The 22,002-nt window shown below is 44.3% G+C and overlaps 6 protein-coding genes across 6 annotated transcripts; 3 read left to right on the plus strand and 3 right to left on the minus strand.

The window, feature by feature from the left end:
* Positions 1-451: 451 nt before the first annotated feature.
* SARC_05373 (hypothetical protein) lies at positions 452-3,372 on the plus strand (the record flags this gene model as incomplete). Its single annotated transcript, XM_014300761.1, has 5 exons — positions 452-485; positions 884-1,046; positions 1,416-1,515; positions 2,223-2,538; positions 3,233-3,372. The coding sequence occupies 5 exons, from the start codon at positions 452-454 to the stop codon at positions 3,370-3,372; spliced, it is 753 nt and encodes a 250-aa protein (XP_014156236.1).
* A 915-nt stretch (positions 3,373-4,287) lies between these two features.
* On the minus strand, positions 4,288-5,247 carry SARC_05374 (hypothetical protein). The gene has a single exon (XM_014300762.1). It carries the CDS (start codon positions 5,158-5,160, stop codon positions 4,333-4,335), a length of 828 nt encoding a protein of 275 aa, XP_014156237.1. The 5' UTR covers positions 5,161-5,247; the 3' UTR covers positions 4,288-4,332.
* Positions 5,248-6,161: 914 nt separating this feature from the next.
* On the minus strand, positions 6,162-6,984 carry SARC_05375 (hypothetical protein; the record flags this gene model as incomplete). The annotated part of the gene is made up of 1 exon (XM_014300763.1): positions 6,162-6,984. A coding segment is annotated over one exon (478 nt), but the record flags the coding sequence as incomplete, so codon positions are not given.
* Positions 6,985-9,865: 2,881 nt separating this feature from the next.
* Positions 9,866-12,384, plus strand: SARC_05376 (hypothetical protein). The gene is made up of 2 exons (XM_014300764.1): positions 9,866-11,610; positions 12,041-12,384. The coding sequence occupies exons 1-2, from the start codon at positions 9,921-9,923 to the stop codon at positions 12,325-12,327; spliced, it is 1,977 nt and encodes a 658-aa protein (XP_014156239.1). The 5' UTR covers positions 9,866-9,920; the 3' UTR covers positions 12,328-12,384.
* A 1,382-nt stretch (positions 12,385-13,766) lies between these two features.
* SARC_05377 (hypothetical protein) lies at positions 13,767-20,811 on the minus strand. Its single transcript, XM_014300765.1, has 6 exons — positions 20,478-20,811; positions 18,514-18,753; positions 16,842-17,010; positions 15,774-15,923; positions 14,561-14,862; positions 13,767-14,180 (listed from the first exon to the last, which is right to left on the minus strand). The coding sequence occupies exons 2-6, from the start codon at positions 18,741-18,743 to the stop codon at positions 13,796-13,798; spliced, it is 1,236 nt and encodes a 411-aa protein (XP_014156240.1). The 5' UTR covers positions 18,744-18,753; positions 20,478-20,811; the 3' UTR covers positions 13,767-13,795.
* Positions 20,812-21,396: 585 nt separating this feature from the next.
* SARC_05378 (hypothetical protein) lies at positions 21,397-21,795 on the plus strand (the record flags this gene model as incomplete). Its single annotated transcript, XM_014300766.1, has 1 exon — positions 21,397-21,795. One exon carries the CDS (start codon positions 21,397-21,399, stop codon positions 21,793-21,795), a length of 399 nt encoding a protein of 132 aa, XP_014156241.1.
* Between the last annotated feature and the right edge of the window lie 207 nt (positions 21,796-22,002).

Raw genomic sequence — 22,002 nt, forward strand, 5'->3', positions numbered from 1 at the left:
ATATATATATATACATATATCACACACACATATATATATATATACTTATATATATATATATAGTATAAAATATAATATATAGTGCTTTGAACCACTTTATTCCCACCTTTTGGTTTGCAAATTCACAAATATAGCCTTTTCCTTCTATATGTACAGTGAAAATCGTGCGTTACGCCCTAGTTAGCGGCCTTGTACATGTATCTGGCTTCCTTGACCAAGATGAGCAAGTCTACCTGTGGGACTGTATATCGGAACAGGGTATGTTGCAGCGAAAATGTTGACGAAAAACACATCAATTGGAACTACACATGTAGTAGATTTTATAGTTTACGTATATTTGGCATGTATAGGCAGACATCTGCTGTGTCTAATGTGTACTTTTCTGCGTAATGTACGTAAGTGCTGTGAACATGTGCAGTTTGAGTCCTCCAAATTTGACCTTTGGAGTTCTATGGTTGAAACAAATCAGCGTTCTGCATGGAGGGGTATGTATATGTGATCTCATACCTAAACACGTACCTGAATTTCTGATCACATTTTGGAAGCTTGTCTACCAGACGCTTGTCTAACAAAAAATGTGTGAAGATGTACACAATAATTATTCAGCGTATATGATGTCTTGAATAGAAAGATTCCTGTGCAATCTAGTGACTAGGCCTATCACCGCTTCTGACATCCGCTTGTTGCATGTTACTTCGTTGACTAGTCGCATAGTCTTACGACCTACATAATGATATTTAAAAAACCATGTCTGACCTGTAGTGTTCAAAGCCCGGTAGCGGCGTGCAAATAACCACATCGATGTACCAAACACTCGGTAACCGTACACGGTACTGTTACTTCCTGAGCACACTCTGTAATGTCACACACGTTCCATGTATAGGCTGGTTTGATAATCCCGTCAACAATCAGGCCATGCGCTTCGGTAATTTGCAAAGCTGGGCATCAGAACTAGGCACCAACATCCGCAATCTGTACGTCTACGTTCACGGTGTGTGTGTCCAGATCTGCGGCTCTCTGGCTGTCTGTCTGTCTGTCTGTGATTGGTATATGCACGCGCAAACGTTCATAAACAACAGATCTCGCCTGGTGGGGCAAGCACGAGCACCCGAGGATCACACGAGTTTATACCTGGGCTTCTCAAATGTGTTCAGCACAAGTGTTGATTGGCTAGCTAGGTTGTGGTGGCGATAAGGGGCGTCTGGCTCGGAAACCCCTTTTAAATGAAAACATTGAGTAGGGATCTAGTCGTTTCGATGCACCTTTTATGGTACAAACCCAATCTTTGGTCCAAGATATAATCGAGATGTGGTTTTGTATGTCCGAGTATGTATGCAGTTGTTGGGTATGCGAAGAGATGTCTAGGACTGAGTTTCCAATTCTGACTAAGTAGTCACCTTGTGTTCCCGAAATAGGTCTCTTCGCCACAACTTATTGCCAGATGTGGTGCTTGAACGTATTCCGCTCTTCGACCAGATGATTGTCAACAGCTACCAGATAGGCGATGGCATTAAGGTAGCATATATACCAAACATTACTATCTGTATTGTAACACACTATCTGCACATATATATCAAACATCGGCACATATAAACATATATGCCAGACATTACTATCCGTATTGTAACATACTATCATATACCAAACATCAGTACATATATATATATACTAAACATTACTATCTGTATTGTAACATACTATCTGTACATATATACATATATACCAAACATTACTATCTGTATTGTAACATACTATCTGTACATATATATCAAATATCTGTACTTATACACATACATAGCAAACATTACGTCTGGTGTGCGTGTCTGTGCGTGTATAACGACGTTTACCCAAAGATGTACATCCAACGTAAGAGGGGGGGGGATGTTTAGGGTATGAGCTCAGGTGCAACGTCGGCTTACGTTGTGAATGTCCTTGCGAGTATTGTACACAAGCAGTGCATAGACGTACACCTTTGCTTCGTACCACCACGCCTTATATGCCAGTAGTTCGGCCGCGCATTATCTGCGTGCTAGATACAAAGGTAGGCATTTCATGACAACGGGACCACCTTGTGTTTCTATGATATGTTGACACACGGCCAGTACAGTACATTCGGACGATACTACCATCTATGGCCGGGCAAATGTTCCACTGTACAAATATGCCAAAAACAAAAACAAAAACAAAAATGCAAAGTAAATCGTGTTATTCTTAACCACCAGGCACACGTGGATCTTGCTAGATTTGCCGACGGCATCGCTGTAGTATCTCTAGGCTGTCCGTGTGATATGCAGTTCACCAGAACTCTCCCGGCCACAGAGAGCGACGGACCTCACACTCACACGGGAAGAGCGGAGGGCCAACCCAGCGATCCCCCACGCCTACACTCCCATCGCGTTAATGGGGTGCCACTTGGTAGTGTACGGCAGAGTCTTTCTGACAAGCAAATGAGCACAGATACAACTGCCAGTATAGACGATAGCACTGGCGCATGCACGAGTAGCGGAACCGAATCTGTTGTTATGCGTCTTTGTCCAGGTGAGGAGACGTCGGTGGTTGTTGGTACGTGTGTTGCGTGAGTCATACTGTTATATACTGTTATATCACCTATAATAGGGATGTAGTGCGTGTGGCTAATTAGTATGTATTCATGTGCGATGATTCATGTGCGATGAGCCACGCAACAGGTGTATGAAACAGTATTATTGGGGTGAAATATATGTGAACACGGACGAGATATGAACGATCATGCATTGTAGGTGTCACGCTACATGCGCATCACCCCTCACTCTCTTGTGTATTCTGAGCTACGTATGTCGCTGTGTGAGTCTGTGTGCACTGGGTATCGACTGTGGACATGTTTAGTGCGTGTGATCAGTGCCATTCACCACTGCCAGCCAGATCAATACCGAATCAAGATGTGCATATTAGTCTGTCGATACCAAGTTAGTCTTATCTCCCAACATTAGTCTTCTTTTACAGTTTGACTATCGAACGCAGTGACTTGTACCAGCTCTTGTATTAAACCCTTTCTCCGTCTATCTCTCTGTGTGGCTGGTCTCCCACAGTGCCGTTGCGCACAGCTGCAGGTGTGTGCTAGGTTAAACGTGTACTGTGAGTGAGTCAGTGGTCTATGATCTGTTTTAGTATACGGTAGACCTTATAACTCACTGCTACCCATCTCACCGCTCTGTCACGAACACTACACACGGCCTGTGCCTACCTACCGCAGGTGACTTGCTGATCTTGTCGGAGGATGCGCGATATACGTGGGCGCACGGAATCGACAGGGTCACTGAAGGCCACCGAATCTCACTCACATTGCGATCGGTTAAGACAGATAGCCGCACGCTGACCTGTCCATCAGAGTAGAAAACCAGTAGGGTGCGGGGTCTACCTCCATCACCTAATGCACGGGGCGTGTGCAGTGGTAATAGTCCTGTGATGAATGCACATGCTGCATACATCTACGTAGTGTAAACTATATCAGTATGGATATTGGAGCACACATACGAAATCAAAGGAGTGCCTCCCGATGTGTGGGGTGGGTTGTAGTCACAGCGTTTTTTGTGCTGCGGCGCTTTATCTGGCCGTGTCGAGTGACACCGCTGCAGTTGCAGAGCGCCACGTGGTTGTGGCAACCCCGTATGCCAAATACCATAGGATGAGCGAAGAATGCACGTGTTGCTGTAGAATCTGCTTTAAATGTGTAGAGGTGTGTATTCTAGTTAACAGACCCACGCACGCCCCTGGCAGCAGACAGGGATATCACAGGACTAGATGTAAATTTGTGAATGTGGCCAGTCTGTACGTACTGCCAATTCTGGGAATTCTGTGTATCCAGCAAACGAACCGCTTATTGCCTGACTTTAGGGCTCCCTAAAGTAGCAAATGCAAGAATCTCATTCGCGAGCGTTTTGCACATAAAAAATAATAATACGAAGCGCTGAGTGTCACAGCTTGTTTTTTAAATCAAATCTGCGTCTCCACAATATATTAAAATCTTCGTCTGAGGCTCAATGGGACCTCGTTTCCCTTGATATTTGTCCTGGCATTATTCGTTTAACAATTAGACGAGATTGGTTCTCCCATGCCAACTCATCTCAATATATTGCATATATATATATATATATATATATATAAATATATATACATAATATATATATATATATGTATATATATATATATATATATATATTAATATATATATATATGTGTGTGTGTGTTTGTCTTTGTGTGTGTCTTTGTGTGTGTCTTTGTATATATATATATATATATATATGTGTGTGTATATCCGCTTCTATGTAGTGTTGTTATCACCACCGGAGAGCATTATTGCGGGTACTGCATAGGAATATTTGCCACCTGTAACATAGGAAACGCGGTGTCTATTTTCTGTTTGATGACTTTAAACACTTCCTGGTGACCCCGCTTGCTGAAGTGTAGACCGTCAACAAAGCACGATTTCCAATCAGGTAGTGCTTGCATGTGTGTATACAGTTCTACCGACGGAACCTTCAACATAGCTGCTAAGGTCATACACGCATCGGCGTACAAACCTGTCACATGGTTGTTCCGATTGGGAAATTTGCTATCGTCCACTGGGGGCGGGCAAATCAGCAGTATACTTGTGTCCTTGTATATATTTTTGATTGTTTTTACCATCGTCTTCATATTGCGAACGTATTTTTTGAGAGGGACGCTTACTGGGTCGGGTGGGACAATCGCATCGTTAGTGCCCAGGAAAAGTGTAATGAGTGCTGGGCTTTCGAAATACGAAACCTCATTCATGATGTGGTCAAAGGCGTTTGTGCGAAGCATCTTCTCCGTTGTGTAACCGGACAGACCTCGGTTGATCACATCGACCCGACGTGTATATTCGAACCCCAAAAGGTCTCCAAATCCGAGGATGTAGGGATTCGCCGAGTATTGCGTGATCGAGTCACCGATCAACACAAAAACAGGACGAGGTTCCATTGTAATAACATCTTGTTCCAAATATGTATTAATACCACTATCGTCTCCACGTATAAGCTCCCCTTCCGATCCAGAGGTTGGTTTCTGGGCTTCGAGAATTAATTTATTACCAGTGCATGTATATTCTAAGAGGAGCACGGATAAGATCAGGTACTTGACGCATACCTGAAAATGGACAAGCATACTGATGGTATAAAGCGGAAGATATCAACCAATAGACAAACCTGAAATCAACACACTTAAAGGCGAGGGTTTAAAATTGACGCGTTTTATACCTAGCCTTCTATGTACATGCTTCATTTAGAAGGCTATGTTTTATAGAGGAAAATAGTACATTTCAATAAGGCGGCTAATGGCTACCTATGGAGAAAAAAAACTTATTATTTTGTTTAAAAAAAACATAAATAATCGAGAAAAAAAGTCGATGCAATTTTATATAAAAATACATATGAGACATCTCCAACTTCTTGGTCCAAGTCACAAGTAGCAAGTCACCAATATAGGACCACGCTGAAGAATAATTTATAGGGCCAACGGGCATAGCCTTCTAAATTGAAACATTTGGGACATTTTAAATTCCCAACAATTCATCTGTGCCGAACTGCCGCTCCTAGCCTTCTAAAATTAGACATGCCGCGCGTGAAGAAAAAATAATTGGGCTCACCTGGCTGCCCTCGACTCTCGAGTGATCCTGTTTCCAGTTTCCACTGAATACGATCTGATGAGTCATGATCAGGCGTCCAGGTCCCCACGACTCCAGGCCACCACGAGTGACCAGGTACATATTTACCTTTTTTTAATAAATATTTTCATATCCAGCTATTTTGAAAAACCTACAGCCCCTGCTAGAGCCTCGATCGCCAAATGTTCTTATATGTGCTATGTGCATGTATGCGTGCGTATATGTGCGGAGTGCATGTATATATGTACTGTGTACATATATATATGTGCTGTGGGCATGTATGCATGAAAATCTGTGCGGATTGCATGTATATATGTGCTGTGTACATATATATATATATATATATATATATGTGTGTGTGTGTGTGCTATGTGCATGTATGCGTGCGTATATGTGCTGTGCGGAGTGCAGGTATATATGTGCTATGTGCATATATGCATGCAAATATGTGCTATGTGTATGTATATATGTGCTATGTGCATGTATACATGCGTATATGTGCGGAGTGCATGTATATATGTGCTATGAACATATATATATGTGCTGTGGGCATGTATGTTTGAATATATGTGCGGAGTGCATGTAAATTTATACTGTGTACATATATAAATGTGCTATGTGCATGTATGCATGCGTATATGTGCGGTGTACATATATATATATATATATGCTGTGGGCATGTATGTATGAATATATGTGCGGATGCATGTATTTATGTGCTGTGTACATATATTTATATATGTGCTGTGCATGTATTCATGCAAATATGTGCTATGTGCATGTATATATGTACTATGTGCATGTATGTATGCGTATATGTGCGGAGTGCATGTATAAATGTACTATATTAGCTGTAGTTATTACAAATAAAACACACATATTGAATATGACAGATTGGGGAGCATAAACGTACCCATGATAGACAAGTAAAGAAGTCCGTTTGAGCTCCGAACGAGGCATATCTGGCCGCCTTCTCCTTTATCTGACGTGTATACTTAAGATCAAACTGTATTATCCTCAATATAGTGGCGTACGATATTGTCTTACCGCCATTAGCCCGTTGCACTTGTCTCTGCAGTTCGTCAAGGTAAATAGCAGGTTTTTCATTATACATTGTTTCTACTTGACTGATTAGTTCTTTAGTTCGCAATAAATCATCTCGTCTCTTGCGTTGCTTAGTGACCTTCACAAGACTACCTATGCTCAACCATTGCTTAACTATTCTCCGAGTTGTGCTATCCGAAACTCTAAATAATAATTTGATATCATCATATGTAAGATTATAATAATACCAAGCAGAGATAGCTAACCAGGCTATATTCTCGAATACTGCCATTTTTTCTATTTATTTGTTTGTGTGTATTGTGTGTGTGAATAAATATATTTTATTTGTGTTCATATGTTTGTGTTCATATTCAAGTTTATTTTATTTTTACAATAAATAAATAAAAATGTAGTTGGAAGAATCAAAGAAAGATTTTCCAGGTTCACTCACAAGTGTGAAATCGGGGTGCGTTTTGTTCAAATCCTGCACCTTTTCTTCCTCGATTTCCAAGCTGTGAGAGCCAATGAAAACGTCGTTTTATAATTTTTCTATAGAACATTTCCATCTAAATGTAAATATCCTTCAGGAAATATTCTACTATTTCAAAAAGAAAATATATATATATACAAGCGATCATTGGTTAATAATTTTAACTCTTTTAAGTTTTGGCCATTAGCCAGGTTGATTTCCACGAACTTTTCAGTCCTTGCTGCCAGGTTTCCGATTCTGGAAACCCCCGCTATAATAACCGGTGTGTGCTTGTCAAAATAGCTAGGAACTACAATATGTAAGTAAATATATTTAAAAAAAATAGGGTTCTTTTGTAAATACACTTTGTTTTGTTTTTTATTAACAACAAAGAATATATTAAATAGTAGTTTGAACACCTAAATAATTTAATTTTTTTATTGTAGTATTTATTTTTTAAAAGTATCACATGCGTATGTCTATTGTTTCTTTTATTTTTGTGTTTTTTAAAATATAATAAAAAAATCAAATGTGGGGGGGGGGGGTTTTTAAATACAAAGAATCAATCATCATCGTAAATTCATAGCCTACTAAAATATAACAGATCTATGGACGTGTTTTATTTTTGTTTTTTTTTACAAAAACCAAAAACTATAATATGTATTGTATGTATTTACATTGATTTTTTTATTTTATTCATATTTTTATTAAATAAAAAATGCATACTTGAAATATTTTTGCTTGACTCTCCAGTCTCCAGTCTCCAGTCTCCCCTCTCCAGCTTAACTATGCTGGGGGTACGGGATAGAAGTTGAACGTAAACACGTGTTTATTCAATTTTGAAACGATATAACGGTTATAATGCGTTCAGAAGGGCCTACCTAAGTTCTTTTGTAGGACTGGTTCGTATCGTGAACATAATGTTTAGACCCACAAGATGCATCTATGAGCACACAAAGGACCGCATATGGAATAGAAGTTGAACGTAAACGTATATTTATTCGATATATAAAAGTTTTAATGGAAAACGGTATGAAGTTAGCTTTCCAGTCTCCACTGTCTCCTGCTGGTCTCCTCTCACCTCTGACTCTCTGAGTCTCGACTCTGACCAATAAGTCAGTGACCACTCTCTGATGACTGGTCTCTCTTGCAGTCTTGCCGGTCTGGCAGAGTGGCAATCTCTCACTCCCAGTCCAGCCTTTTTTCTTCGAGCCACGGCCTCTCACCAGTCGCCACTCACCAGTCATCAGATGATCAGACTCATCTGAGTCATCTCCTCGCTCTAGAGATTTTGTTTAAAAAAAAACCAGTATATGATAAATAGGTAAGTCTCCAGAGTCCAGACTCTCCACTCTCAATTGCTTCAAGGCTCCAGCCTCCAGGGAGTCCAGGCTCCAGCCTTCAGGCCAGGGCTCCAGTCTCCACTCTCAGTCTCCACTCTCCAGTCTCAAGACTCCAGTCTCAAGACTCCAGTCTCAAGACTCCAGTCTCAAGACTCCAGTCTCAAGACTCCAGAGTCTAAACTTCAGCTTCCAGACCAGAAGATCACGTCAACAGGGTCCGTGATCCAGCGTTCATATTTAAAAAAAAATTACCATAAGGCTTTATAGTGTCCTAGATAATAAATGTCCAGCCTCCAGCGGAAGCCTCCTCCTCCCAGCGATCAAAAAAAAAGGCAGGACCATAGCCATAGCCTTTACAGTACCTCAAACCGCTTTCCTAATAAATATACGTTTACGTTCAACTTTTATTTCCTATGCGGCCCTTTGTTTGCTCATAGGTGCAGCTTTCGGGTCTAAACATTTAGATGTATATAATGTCCACAATACGCACCAGTCCTATAAAAGAACTTAGGTAGGCCCTTCTGAACGCATTATAACCGTTGATACGTTTAAAACTTGAATATATATACGTTTACGCTCAACTTCTATCCCGTACCCCCATAACCCCATAACGTCACATCTCACATAATTATAAAAGAGTAAAGAAATCCGAATCTCAATCTCACACTCACACAGTCTCACACTCTGAGTCAGAGTCTCAGACAAGTGACAACTGACAGTCGACAACTCGACATTCTCAATCTGAATCAGTGAATCTGTGGTTATTGTTTTTGAATTTCAAAAAAAACAACAATACATACTAAAAAACATGGTTTGATCTTTGTTTTAGTTTTTTTAGAAGACTACACTCCATATGGCCTATGGCCAATTGGCTTTGGGCCAAGGGGCATTGGGGCATGGGCGTTCGTGATATATTTCTCGAAATATTGTGTTTTCGTTTAAAATATTTTTTTATTTAGTATGTACCTGTGTTTGTTTTCCTATTGTTTTTAAAAAAAACAACTACATGAACTGTTTTCTACACAAAAAGGTAAAGTTTACTCTGGAGTTTGGGAATCGAGGAGTCAGAGACCACTTTCTTTTTCAGTTGCTGGTGATGAATGGCATGTCGCTCCAAAACTGAAACGCAGCAAACAGGCGCCAAACACAAACTGAATCGAGTGTAGGATACTTCACACTATTTACACAGGCACCTACTGGCACTTGTTACTGTCGACAAAGATATGCTCGACTCAGTATGAGAACGTGGTTGATTGACATATTCAATTTAATATCAGCTGCCAACTATTAAGGCTGATTGCAGTACTAAAGTTATAACAGCAGCCATGTACTAAAGCAAATTGCTTCTTTCGAAAACGTACAGATCACTGGTACATCACCTCTATGCCCGATAAACCTTGAAAGCATGCAAGTCTTCCCCATATTTGCTGTGGCCGCACTTAGCTTATCTAATGTATACGCCAAAGGTATAGAGGCTAAATGGTCTGGAGCGGGCGGTGATGTGCTTCTCTCGCCATGGCAGATGCACCATGGTATCAACGCAAACGTCGATGACAGCGGCTGGCAGACTAATGCGTTTGATGCAGAAAGCGATAAAAAATGCGCAAATAGAACGATACATGGACATAAATGCTCTTACAGCAAGGCTGTGATACCACCGGAGGACTCAGAGTGGCTATACCCGCCAGATACAAAAATAATTGGAATGAAGCGTGATTCAATGTTATGTAAATTAGAAGAAGAAAAAGAACCTACGTGCTGGAAATACCTTGATTTCACTTACTTTCAGGCGTTTTTGACTATCCCAGAGCACTGTACAGTGTCCAAATTCACGATAGACTTTGATGGAATGGACGATGGTTCACAAGTTAAGGTCAATGGGGTTGAAGTTGAAGATAGCTATGTGTACCTCCGGGAAACCGGTACATCAGATTTGAAGGATCTAGTGAAGATTGGAAAAGTGAACCGAATCGTGATAACCCAGGTAGATGATTGTTGCGCGCATAACAACTTAGAAAAAGCCGTGGTGACCTTGAAGTCAAACTGTCGAATGACTACGTGCGAGTCAGTTCCTGATATATGCAACTATCCACGATGGTTCAAGACGACCAACTTTAACGATACAGTATGCGCCGATGGAGTCTGTGACGATAAAACTTGTTGTTTACCACCTCCTGAATGTGACAAGCAAAATGAATATCTCGATAAGGAGGGCAACTGCAACACTTGCAAAGAAGGTCAAAAACCAGACCATGACAATCTCGCATGTAATTCTTGTGCAAACGGATTGGATATCAACAAATACACAGACTGCAATTGCCATGACAACGAAGTTAACGTAAATGGTACATGCAATGCTTGCCCCGTCGGACAAAGCCCAGCAGATGATGACGAAGTATGCGTATGCGACAATGGACTTGACACAGCAGATGACTGCGAATGTGGATCCAACGAGTATTTTAAGGAAGGAGTCTGCTACGCGTGCGATATTAACATCGAGGTGCCAGACCACGATAACCTTGTATGTGCTTGTGCAAACAGATTGGATATCAACAAATACACGGACTGCAATTGCTATGACAACGAAATATACGTAAATGGTACATGCAACGCTTGCCCCACCGGACAAAGACCAGCAGATGATGACGACGTATGCGTATGCAACAATGGACTGGACATAGCAGACGACTGTGCCTGTCATGTAGATGAGGTGTATGCTGATGGCACCTGTGCTAAGTGCCCTGCGGGACGATCTCCCTCGAGCGATAGCAGCGTGTGCGAGTGCAATCCAACTCAGTGGAGTGAGTGGAGCACCTTCTCGGACTGTTCGCTGTTCCCCGTAGCGGGTAGCCCTAACACCAGCCTGGTGTGCACCTACACTAATGCTACCGTCGTGTTGAGCACAACACTGCTGGCTGACTACGAGCCCAACGCTTCGGAGGTTTATGCCACAGATCGTAGTACACAGGTAGCGATCACCAGCGTGACCTCTGAGGCATGTCAGGAGATGTGCGTGGCCGCCGCAGATGACGTCTGCAAGGAGGTTGGACTGTCTACAACTAACTTTGGGCGCACCACCGGCAACTTGACAAGCGGTATGTGGCTCCCTAGTACACATTGCTCAAAACATTCGTAGGTAGATATAGATCTCAAACAATTCGTAGGTAGATATAGATTTTTACAGATTTTGCTGTGGGGCTCAAGCCATTCGTAGTTAGACATAGACTTCGTTGCAGTGCTGAGGTATATGACACTGTGTAGAGTTTATCATGTACGCTCTCAATGTGTAGTTTTATGGCGTGCGTGGTAGACGAGACAGTTGTTACTTCGCCTTTCGGTTGGTGCTGTCTCACACCTGAACGACACACGCTTCACAAAAGGCAAGTACTGAACTCCACAGTACGAGACTACGAGCCCCGTAGAGATCTCACAAATCCCTAATCATTACGCGAATCTGCACTCACAATTCACGTTCACACCATCCATGACTAATATGCAAATACACACTCATTCTAACGCGTTCAGGTGCTGCGCCGGTCGCTGGATGTGACGTCCTGGAGCAGATGTGCATCTGTGCGTGCGTGCCAGGAGACGACAGTAACAACACAGCCGTCATTGCCGGAGGAGTTGTGGCTGGGTCGGCTATGCTCCTGGCAGCGGTGGGGGCAGCGTACTACTTCAGACAGGGACAACAGGCCACTGAGGCAGCCGCTACAGCGAATGGGATGTTCAACGATGTGAACAACAACACAAACCCGATGTTTGACAACCCTACGGAGACGAACTTCAATCCCGCGTATAATCCTCAGTAGATCAGATCAATTACTATAGCTTGGTAGATGAGATAGAATACTATAGTTTAAAGATGAGATTACTAGAGTTTATAGATGAGATTACTAGAGTTTACTCACGTAGTCGGACGGTTGATGAGATGCATTCCTGGGGTGTCGAATACGACACCACCTGATCGAGAAGAATCGATGTTACGATTTCACTTCACTGGCCGCCGTATGTTGTACAGCAGCGGCTATAAGCAATAAACATTCTCTTGTTCAGATAAGCAATACACATACACTTGTTCAGATAAGCAAAAAACATTCTCTTGTTCAGATAAGCAATACACATACACTAGTTCATATAAACAATACACATACACTTGTTCAAAAAAGCAATAAACATTCTCTTGTTCAGATGAACAATACACATACACTAGTTCATATAAACAATACACAAACACTTGTTCATATAAACAATACACATACACTCGTTCAAATAAGAAAAAGAAAAAAAAAACTCGTGTTCATATAAGCACTCAGCATTCTCTTGTTCATAAAAGCAATACACATACAAGCAAAAAAAAACATACTCGCACGCACACAATCAAGCACATACCCCATTTAAACTATAAGCACACACACAATCGGGCTGTAGCCTGATCATGTGATAGAGTGGGTCCACGTGGACTGTACAACACTGCAGAGTGGTCACTGCTCCATACACCACAGGTTGACGTCTTTCACTTCTCAGCGTTGAGGGGTTGCTGTACCGAGGTAGTGTACACCATTGCATTCCGATTGACACAGTCATACAATACAATACAATAGACGGTATGGCTGGGCCCACCCAGGAGACTCAGTCGAGGACTATGTGCAGATGGACAGTGTAGTTCGGTACATAACGGCCACACGAAAGTGTGCAAGGGATTTATCACACGCACATCTCAAGCGCATGCTCAGGATATTTAGCCATTCAACGTAGGTCACACTCTCGAGGGAAAGGTCTACAAAAGAACACCTAAAACAACATACAGTGCGACCATACAATTATAAGCGTGTGAGAAGAGAAGACAGTAGCACCAAGCACTGTAGTTGTTCCTGGAGATAGGGAGTGGTGGCGTCTGTCGAATGGGACACATGTACATACAACAAGAAGGCCTGAATTGCACTTCGACGGGTTGAGCCACCAGCACGCCATATCTCCACACACGTAGGTACTCACTCACTCACTCACTCACGTGTGGGTTATACGAATCATGTGTGTGTGCGTCAGGGATTGTATGCAGGTTACGTCTGCTCAGCTGAGCGGAGGAGGTATGAGGTGTCTCGGCTTCTGAGCTCACACAACGCACATGCTGTACTTCAGTATGGCTATCCGACATATGTCTAGCGGTATCCAGGTAGTAAACAACTCGTACATCGCACCGTTCATAAAGGCTTCGTTCCCTGCTATTGTATAACCAAGTTCATTTATTTGTATAACCAAGTTTATTTTTATCCGAGTTTACATCCGGTACGGTGATCGTGATCTCTCTCTCCGTTCACCCCGGCCAGACCCACCACCGCCCATACGATAGTCTCTGTCCCCTTCCACCCTCACCTCACCTCTATTACTACCGCCGCTATACCCACCCTCGGGACCACCCCGCGAGCCCCCAGAGCCGGCTGTATACCTACTCGACTCTCTCCCCCCCGGGCCACCTACACTACCCCCACCCCCGTAATTACGCTCTCGGTTGGAGATCAGGGGCTCGGCCACGGACCGTCTGTCAAAAGGATCATGGTTCCGGCCGGATGAGTAGCCGCTGGAGCCACCACGCCCGCCCATGTCACGTGCACTGTACCGTTTGTTGTCGCGTGCGCCGTCGTCACGGTAGGGATCTCTGCGCCTGTGATAGAAACGGATGGTGAAGGTATGGGGGTGAGGTGGACTGGGACTTGCCGGCTACGACAAATGGAGGGGAGCTGACAAACCTTCGGAAGGTATAAGACAAACAAAACATGCGGACACGCGATCGATGCCTTCTTAATATGTCACAACTTGACAGACAGGACACGATGGGAAGATACGTAAGCACCAAAAATCTTAAAACAAAAACAGGTGTTATTACATACATACCGTACTGCAACACATCGGACAAGCCATCGAAGACAGCGAGAAACTCAAACATGCACACACACACGCACACACACACACACATATATATATTCATACACACAGATAATCACTCAACCCACAGCAGTGCTGTCTACATCACCCCGACCATACCCGTCCAGTTCGCGTTCGTAGTCGTACAGTCTATTAAGCTCCGTTGTATGAAAGTCGATCATGCGCTGTCTGTACAGTGGATCCGCCACATCCTGCATCAGTGCTGGTTGCATAGACGCCCCTACCCCACCCCTTCCCCCAAACACCCCCCCGCCATAGCCACCCGAGGCAAAGCTGTTGCGTGAATCCCTGAGATCGCGAGAGTCCCTTCTGGGTGGTCCTCCACCACCGCCTATGGACTCGAAGCTCTTATGGCCACGGTAGCGACCGGGCGTGGGCGAGTGGGCCCTGTTACGCCTCGCCTGTGTGTAGAGAAAATGATTCCATGTGTAAGCAAAATGATTCTTTGTAGGTACAATGACTCTATGTGTAGGTGAAATGATTCTATGTGTAGGTACAATGACTCTATGTGTAGGTACAATGACTCTATGTGTAGGTACAATGATTCTATGTGTAGGTACAATGACTTTTATGTGTAGGTAAAATAATTCTATGTGTAGGCAAAATGATTCTATGTGTAGGCAAAATGAATATATGTGTAGGTAAAAAGATTATATGTGTAGGTAAAAAGATTCTATGTGTAGGTACAATGATTATATGTGTAGGTAAAATGATTCTATGTGGAGGTACAATGATTCTATGTGTAGATACAATGATTCAAACGAGTCATGGACGATAGGGTGTGGTTTGGACTCGGACAGCAGAAGCAATGGAGAATGAGTTGACACAAATCGGAGATGAAGCTACTTGACTGGGTTGATCCCAGGTGGAGGTAGGGATTTGTAGAGTGCAATGGCCGGATATGTCATAAGGCGCAGATGAGAGGTAATCAAATGTGCACTGGTTGTGAGTGAGCCTGTTCCGGCGTTGTTCGTTGTTTCGGCTAGTACGAGTCAACGTGTGAGATCCACTGGATTGTAATACCAACTAAAAACCCTAAAACCCTAAACTGCCGTCAGCCACAAATGGAGTGGCCCCACACTAACGCAGGTGGTACACGTAATCCTCCGGCAGATGGCAAACCGACGCACAGGAGAGAGTTAAGGAGTTGTCCGTTCTCATGCGCACACTACGGTTGACCGAGAAACGCAGAGGGCCTGATAGGACCAGACCAGACCACCATCAACCCAAACCAAGCACCATAAAACCTTATGGGAAGGACAACGGAGACTGGTGGAAGTTGAATGCAGGTACACATACACACCACACATACCTTGGCGACTACAATCTGCTTGCCGTTGAGTGTGGATGAGTTGAGTTTGGCAATACACATCGCTGCAGCCTCTGCGCCGTACATGGTGACGAAGCCAAACCCTCGCGACTCCTGCGTGTGAGGGTCACGCATCACCCGCGCAGACTTGACCTGTATGTGTATGTGGTATGCACATACGTGAGTACTCTGATGCACTGATGTGGCTGATGCCTACATACATACGTTTACGCCTGTGTATTGAGGTGATACTAAATGAAAGGCTGTACCCAGCCTAGCTTGAAATCTGTATGCGAGACAACATGTGGCTGAGGTGATTGGATGTACGACTACATACTTCCGAATGATTTATTTAACCAGTAGTCTGGGAACGTAACATCGAACCCCAAGCTAGCCGCACAGGAAGTGCAGAGAGATACACCGGTGCATCCCCTTGTTTGTATCAGAGTGAGTGAGTGTGTTATGTGTAAAGTCGGCGACGCCAAGGAAACGAATAACAGAACAACACCAACACCAGAACTCCCCCAGCCAACTCAAACTCGGATACACCCGTGGGGGATACACGCAGGGGTGGCCCAGGCGCCTTTGCATATCTGGGCGAAACAGCTAGCAGACACCCCCACTAACCCTACCCCTGTACCTACCTACCAACACATCACCTACAAACACACCGTCAAACCAATCGACGTCACGAGTGTTTGGGTTACGCGTAGCCACGTGCGGCACGAGGCTATCGCAGCGCAAACCAATCAGCAGCAAGTACCACTCCACGCACACAGAGGCCATCCACAACAACTCCGCCTGAGAGCTTCCAGAGCACACACGTCGCAACGGACTTATTACTACTACTACCTAGTACTACCACTACTGCTGATACTACTACAACTGCAACTACTACAACTACTACAACTACAACTACTGGACACGACAGCCCTAGCACATCTCTCGTTCGTTACCCAGCCACATCGCTCACTCCACACACGAAACATCAGTCTTTCACCAAACACTCGTCATCTCAAACACCACAGCTCACACCCCCCACACACACGTAATGTCTCCGTCCACACGCACCCGGCCATACACGGCAAAGGCTTCCTGCAGGTCGGCATCGCGTGTGCTTGGGTTGAGAGCTGTAACGTGCAGCACCTCTTCGTCACCGTCGCCACCGCCGCCTCGGCTGCCACGGTCACGATTCCTTGCGCCGTGACCGCTACCGCTGCTGTATCTTTGCCTCTCACCGCTGATTAAGTACAAAAGGGACAGGCCGTCAAACGTGTGGTTCATAATAGACAGTGACCTATGTAAAACTAGACCCCATTGCACCTGTGCTTATCACCGCTGATTAAGTACAGAAGGGACAGGCCGTTGTACGTGTGCTACATAATAGACGGTGACCTATGTAAAACTAGAACCCATTGCACCTGTGCTTATCATCGCTGTGTACGCGCTAAAGCAAATATTAATCGATAGTGTCTGTCACGACAAAAGAGACATATACTAAGATGTGCGAGACTAAACGTAGTAACATCCTGCGCTTCGACCGCTACTACTAATGTAGCTGTGCCTGTCGCAGTTACTACCCATGTAGCTGTGCCTGTCGCAGCTTGACTACGAGGCGTGCGAGAATTCTGAGGGTACATGTGATCATCGTTTAGACTAGCTTGGCAGATAAGCTATAACTGAATGATACGATTCTTCGCATCACAACCGCTACCGCTGCGGTGCCTGTCCCTGCCACCGCGGGTGTAGTGCAAGAGACGTTCAATGGTGGATTTCAATACCGCTACTACAAGTAGGTGTTATGTTAAAGCCTGAATTTGTACCACGAAGCAACGGATAACAATCTGAAACCAGTCCAACAAACGGGGGAATCATGTCTAATTATCAACGCCGGGGATAGTTAATTGGAGTTCAGGTGCGTACTGTATGAAACGTCTGGCACCTAGACCAGGCTGAGCTAAATGCGCAGGGCGAAGCCTACACAGGTACACCCATTCACATTCATAAGACACCTCTTTCGTACACACTCCAGACAGCGACCAAGTACACGCGGGAAGCCTAACTTACAAACACTACAAAGGACAAAAGTGCACGCGAACTCGTTTCTGATACGAGCCAAATCGGAAACACAGACCCAATAGGCGTACGAGGCAATTTGGAAACACAGACCAATTTCTGATGCGAGCCAAGTTGGAAACACAGACCAATTTCTGATACGAGCCAAATCGGAAACACAGACCAATTTATGATACGAGCCAAATCGGATACACAGACCCATTGGGCATACGAGGCAATTCGGAAACACTGACCAATTTCTGACACGAGCCAATTCGAAAACACAGACCCATTAGGCATACGAGGCAATTTGGAGACACAGACCCATTTCTCATACGAGCCAAATCGGAAAATAGTCCCATTGGGCATAAGAGGCAATTTGGACAAACATATACATTTTTGGTACGAGCCAATTCGGAAACACAGACGCATGTGGCATACGAGCCGTATCAGAAAAGGATAATCACCCCATTCCGAATAGGCGACGGTGGGACCAAAAACGCAGCGAACACCGATACCAAGACAGGCTTAAGCTATGTCACTGTAGGTTTATGATTGATCCGTCCACACATCCGAGCCACAACCGCACCCAGACTCCCGCCCAACTCTTACCGATTACAACCAGACACAGGTACACACATCTGGCTCCACCTGCTAGTACCAGTACCATCCACACGTGCACACATACCTCTGACCGTCATCTTCGCGGGAGTCTCCATCGAAGTCCGCTCCCTCTCGCGCAGATTCGTCTGGGCCTCCATGACCTGTATTCTGATTGGACATAGCGTTGCTACCACCATGTTCCTCCCCGGCTGTGTGTCTACCATCGTTCTGGAAGTCGTGTGCATGTATGGGTGAACGCGAGCGTGTGCGGCTTTCCATGGCTTGGTGCGACTCCTGTGCCATGTCCTCGTCCATGATGCTGATGCTGAGTTGCGGATTTGGTGTATGTGTGTTTGAATATTCATGTGAATAATATACATATACACACACAGGATTTCATATATATATATATATATATATATATATATATAGACCGAGGCGTGGTTGTTGTGCTGCTAATGAGTTGTTGTACATATGCGGAGAGATTGTTTGCACATGTCACATTGTTGCCTGTTGCCGTGTTCTATGTCTGCATGTGCGTGCAAGTGGTGCCAATGACCATCATACACCCCGTCCTAACTTCAGAGTCGCACGTGTGTGTGTGGCGCTGTGAAAACAGCTGCAGCCCTCTAAGCCAGAATAAGCACCACCTCGACTTCGCAACGTGTTTGCAATGCGAAGGTGACGAGTTCTCAGGCTATTGATGACTGTAGCTACCTCCATGCTCGACTTTGACAAATGTCCATGTGCGGCATTCTGAAGGTCCAGGTTTTAAAAGGTACTTAATGCTTGTGGCCCCGCAGTCAGTTTATCTCAGCTAGGAATAGTCTTGGTCTGGGAGGACCGCTACAGTCCCACACAGGAACCTTAGTACAAACACCGAATGGGCGAAATGGATGGCTATTTGTTGAATGTTGGTGTGTTGTTGAGCTTGCACATATCTGGCTGCGTAGTTAAGTGACTGGGATAACTGTATGCGCGGTCTAGTTGCAGTGAGATGTTTTAAAATCAAAACGTTTCTAAACCGGCCTTGCCTTACGGTGCTCATACCACCTTGATGCGTAAACGTTTGGGTGGAAATATCGTTGTGCTTGTAAACTAGCGAGCCTCGAACTCATACTACGATGGATTCGAATCAAATCCGAACAGATTCTGCTGTGGTGAGTGTGGTAGTTGTGTGAGATGCCGGCAAACTAAACTAACGCTGCCAGAACAACCACGAAGTATCTGCTCCAATCCCGTCGATTTGCAAGTGCTGAAACTCTGTATGATAAACCGTTCCGTGCTGTTGATCCTGAATGCGATGCACGTGTCTCGTTGGTACAGAGTGAGGGGACTATAACTACATATTGTTATATCGGAGTGTGGAGGAGATACTGTTCGGTACAGTCGCAGGGTGTGCATCTAGTAGTGGGACACATATCACGGGGTTGCTGCTGGTAGAGTATGTGCTTGATCGGGTTGTACCGAACCGGTAAAGTGCACCGGAATGTATACTGATGTCTCATTGCGTTGGGCCGATTGCGTATGTACGTTTTGGGATGTTCGTGTGAATTCTGTTGGGTGGTAGCCGGGTAGACCACCGGCACAGCAACGCACGTGCTGCTGAAAACAAAGTCACACAGACTTCGCGGTATCAGACAATTAAGCGCTGTGCTGGAGCTCAATGGAGAAGCATATCACGCTTATAAGGATGCGTCAATAGCGATGTTACAAGTACACGTATGTAGCGAGTGATGCGTGTCGACGGGCGGGCTATACACAGGCAGCTGTACACTAACTCGTCCTGCGGTCCATCGCTTTCAGCACACTCTGTACCACAGCATTGTGACTCTGTACAGGGCCTTTGCTGTATAATGCCCTTGTCTTGGACTGAACTGTATGTATCTGACTTCTTGGGGTTCGTGCGACCTAACATCTTGTATTTGCAATGTCTCATCCCGTGGTAGGCGGAATGGGATGCACACACACACCCTCCTCAAAACAATACGATCTGAATCTGAACTCCACTGTCATACTAGCATACAACCATGCACATGCTGGGAATACCTGTGGTGCTGTGCGATGAGTGTGCGGCTGTTCTGAGTGGCAAGTCGTTTGCGGATTCCGTGTTGTTGCGCTCACCACTGCTTGCTGATGTGTTGAGTCGAAGGACGTCTTCAGATGCGATGGTCTAAAGCTACTGATTCCAGATAAAGGTGTATGTTGGATCTGATGATGTTTGTGGTAAACGGTAGTGACTAGTGGAGATGCGGATGCATGGACTATTACAATACACTTCGACCCTGTATACTACTACAGTGTTATATTACTAGCTGCGTGTGTTTATGTATGTACAATTGATGGGACGTCCTGCAAGGTGTATGGGGTGTGAAGTACATGTATAAACTCAGTCGCTGGACAGAACGGGAATTGCGGGATAAATTTTATATTTTTAGTGTTTTTTGCTTTTATACAAAAAAATACCACGGTGACCGGAGAATCGGAGACTTCGGCGATTTTCTATTTTTAGATGGACAGCTGTCAATGGGTCATTGGCACGCCCGAGTGACACTTTGACCGATGCTCCGGTGAACCCCTCTACTTTTTAGAAACAAAAATAATATATTTATGTATGTATGTCTTAGTCAGTATTGCTACATCCTGTTTTTTTGGGGGGGCTGTAGAACTTCAGTAGAACTACTCGAGAACAACAGATGACACCAAAAGTGGATGTCACATTGGGACGGACACAAGAAGTGGACGATATAAATAACTAAATATATATGTGTGGATATGTGGTCTAAAGGCAATTTAATAATGTATACTCTCTACAAGTCACATACTTGGGTATATTTATAATATAGGCATGCCAGCAGAATCCTCAGAACCACAATTACTATTTACAATACACTTGCAGGGTCAGGTTTTGTAACGGCACATTACACTTGCAGGGTCAAGTTTTGTAAACAACGCTGGTAGATAAAACATGCTCACTGTTCACCGAGCCAGACAGGCGGTACGCGTCTCGCAATCAGCGCGTGTGATTGCATGCACAGCTGCGCGGTCGTACGCATCACCTTCGTTTAAATACCAGGAACTGTTCACAAGTGAGAATCCAGTGGATATACCCTGGATGAAGCTGACAGACAAGTATGTGTCTACTGAGAAAATTGGGGACAGAGAGTTTCTTAAGGTAGAGCCAGAGGCTTTGCAACTGCTGTCTGCGACGGCTATGAACCACATTGCACACTTGCTGAGACCAGCACATCTACAGCAGTTGAGCAACATTCTGAAGGACGATGAGGCATCACAGAACGACAAGTTTGTGGCGTTGGAGTTGTTGAAGAATGCAAGTATTGCTGCAGGTGAGTATGTGTGTTGTTAGATCGGGGTTTATGAATGTGTCTTTGCTGCCTCACGTTCGATTGCATTTGAGATAGATAAAGCTATGGAATACCAGTATAATATAACACACACGCACACATACACATACACGCACACATACACACACACGTACATACACACACATACACGCACACATACACGCACACATACACATACACGTACATACACACATACACACACACATATA

Source organism: Sphaeroforma arctica, assembly GCF_001186125.1.
Source record: "Sphaeroforma arctica JP610 unplaced genomic scaffold supercont1.340, whole genome shotgun sequence".
In the NCBI taxonomy this organism is placed as follows: Eukaryota; class Ichthyosporea; order Ichthyophonida; genus Sphaeroforma; species Sphaeroforma arctica.

Excerpts from the sequence above, each read along its gene's own strand:
- SARC_05377 (XM_014300765.1), bottom strand. The coding sequence starts at position 18,743 with ATGGACGAGGACATGGCACAGGAGTCGCACCAAGCCATGGAAAGCCGC. Across the intron at positions 15,924-16,841 it reads CCTTTGCCGTGTATGGCCGG|GTCAAGTCTGCGCGGGTGAT; the intron begins GTGCGTGTGGAC and ends ATACACATACAG. Across the intron at positions 14,863-15,773 it reads AGCAGATTGTAGTCGCCAAG|GCGAGGCGTAACAGGGCCCA; the intron begins GTATGTGTGGTG and ends CTCTACACACAG.
- SARC_05376 (XM_014300764.1), top strand. The coding sequence starts at position 9,921 with ATGCAAGTCTTCCCCATATTTGCTGTGGCCGCACTTAGCTTATCTAAT. Across the intron at positions 11,611-12,040 it reads CACCGGCAACTTGACAAGCG|GTGCTGCGCCGGTCGCTGGA; the intron begins GTATGTGGCTCC and ends TAACGCGTTCAG.
- SARC_05374 (XM_014300762.1), bottom strand. The coding sequence starts at position 5,160 with ATGCTTGTCCATTTTCAGGTATGCGTCAAGTACCTGATCTTATCCGTG.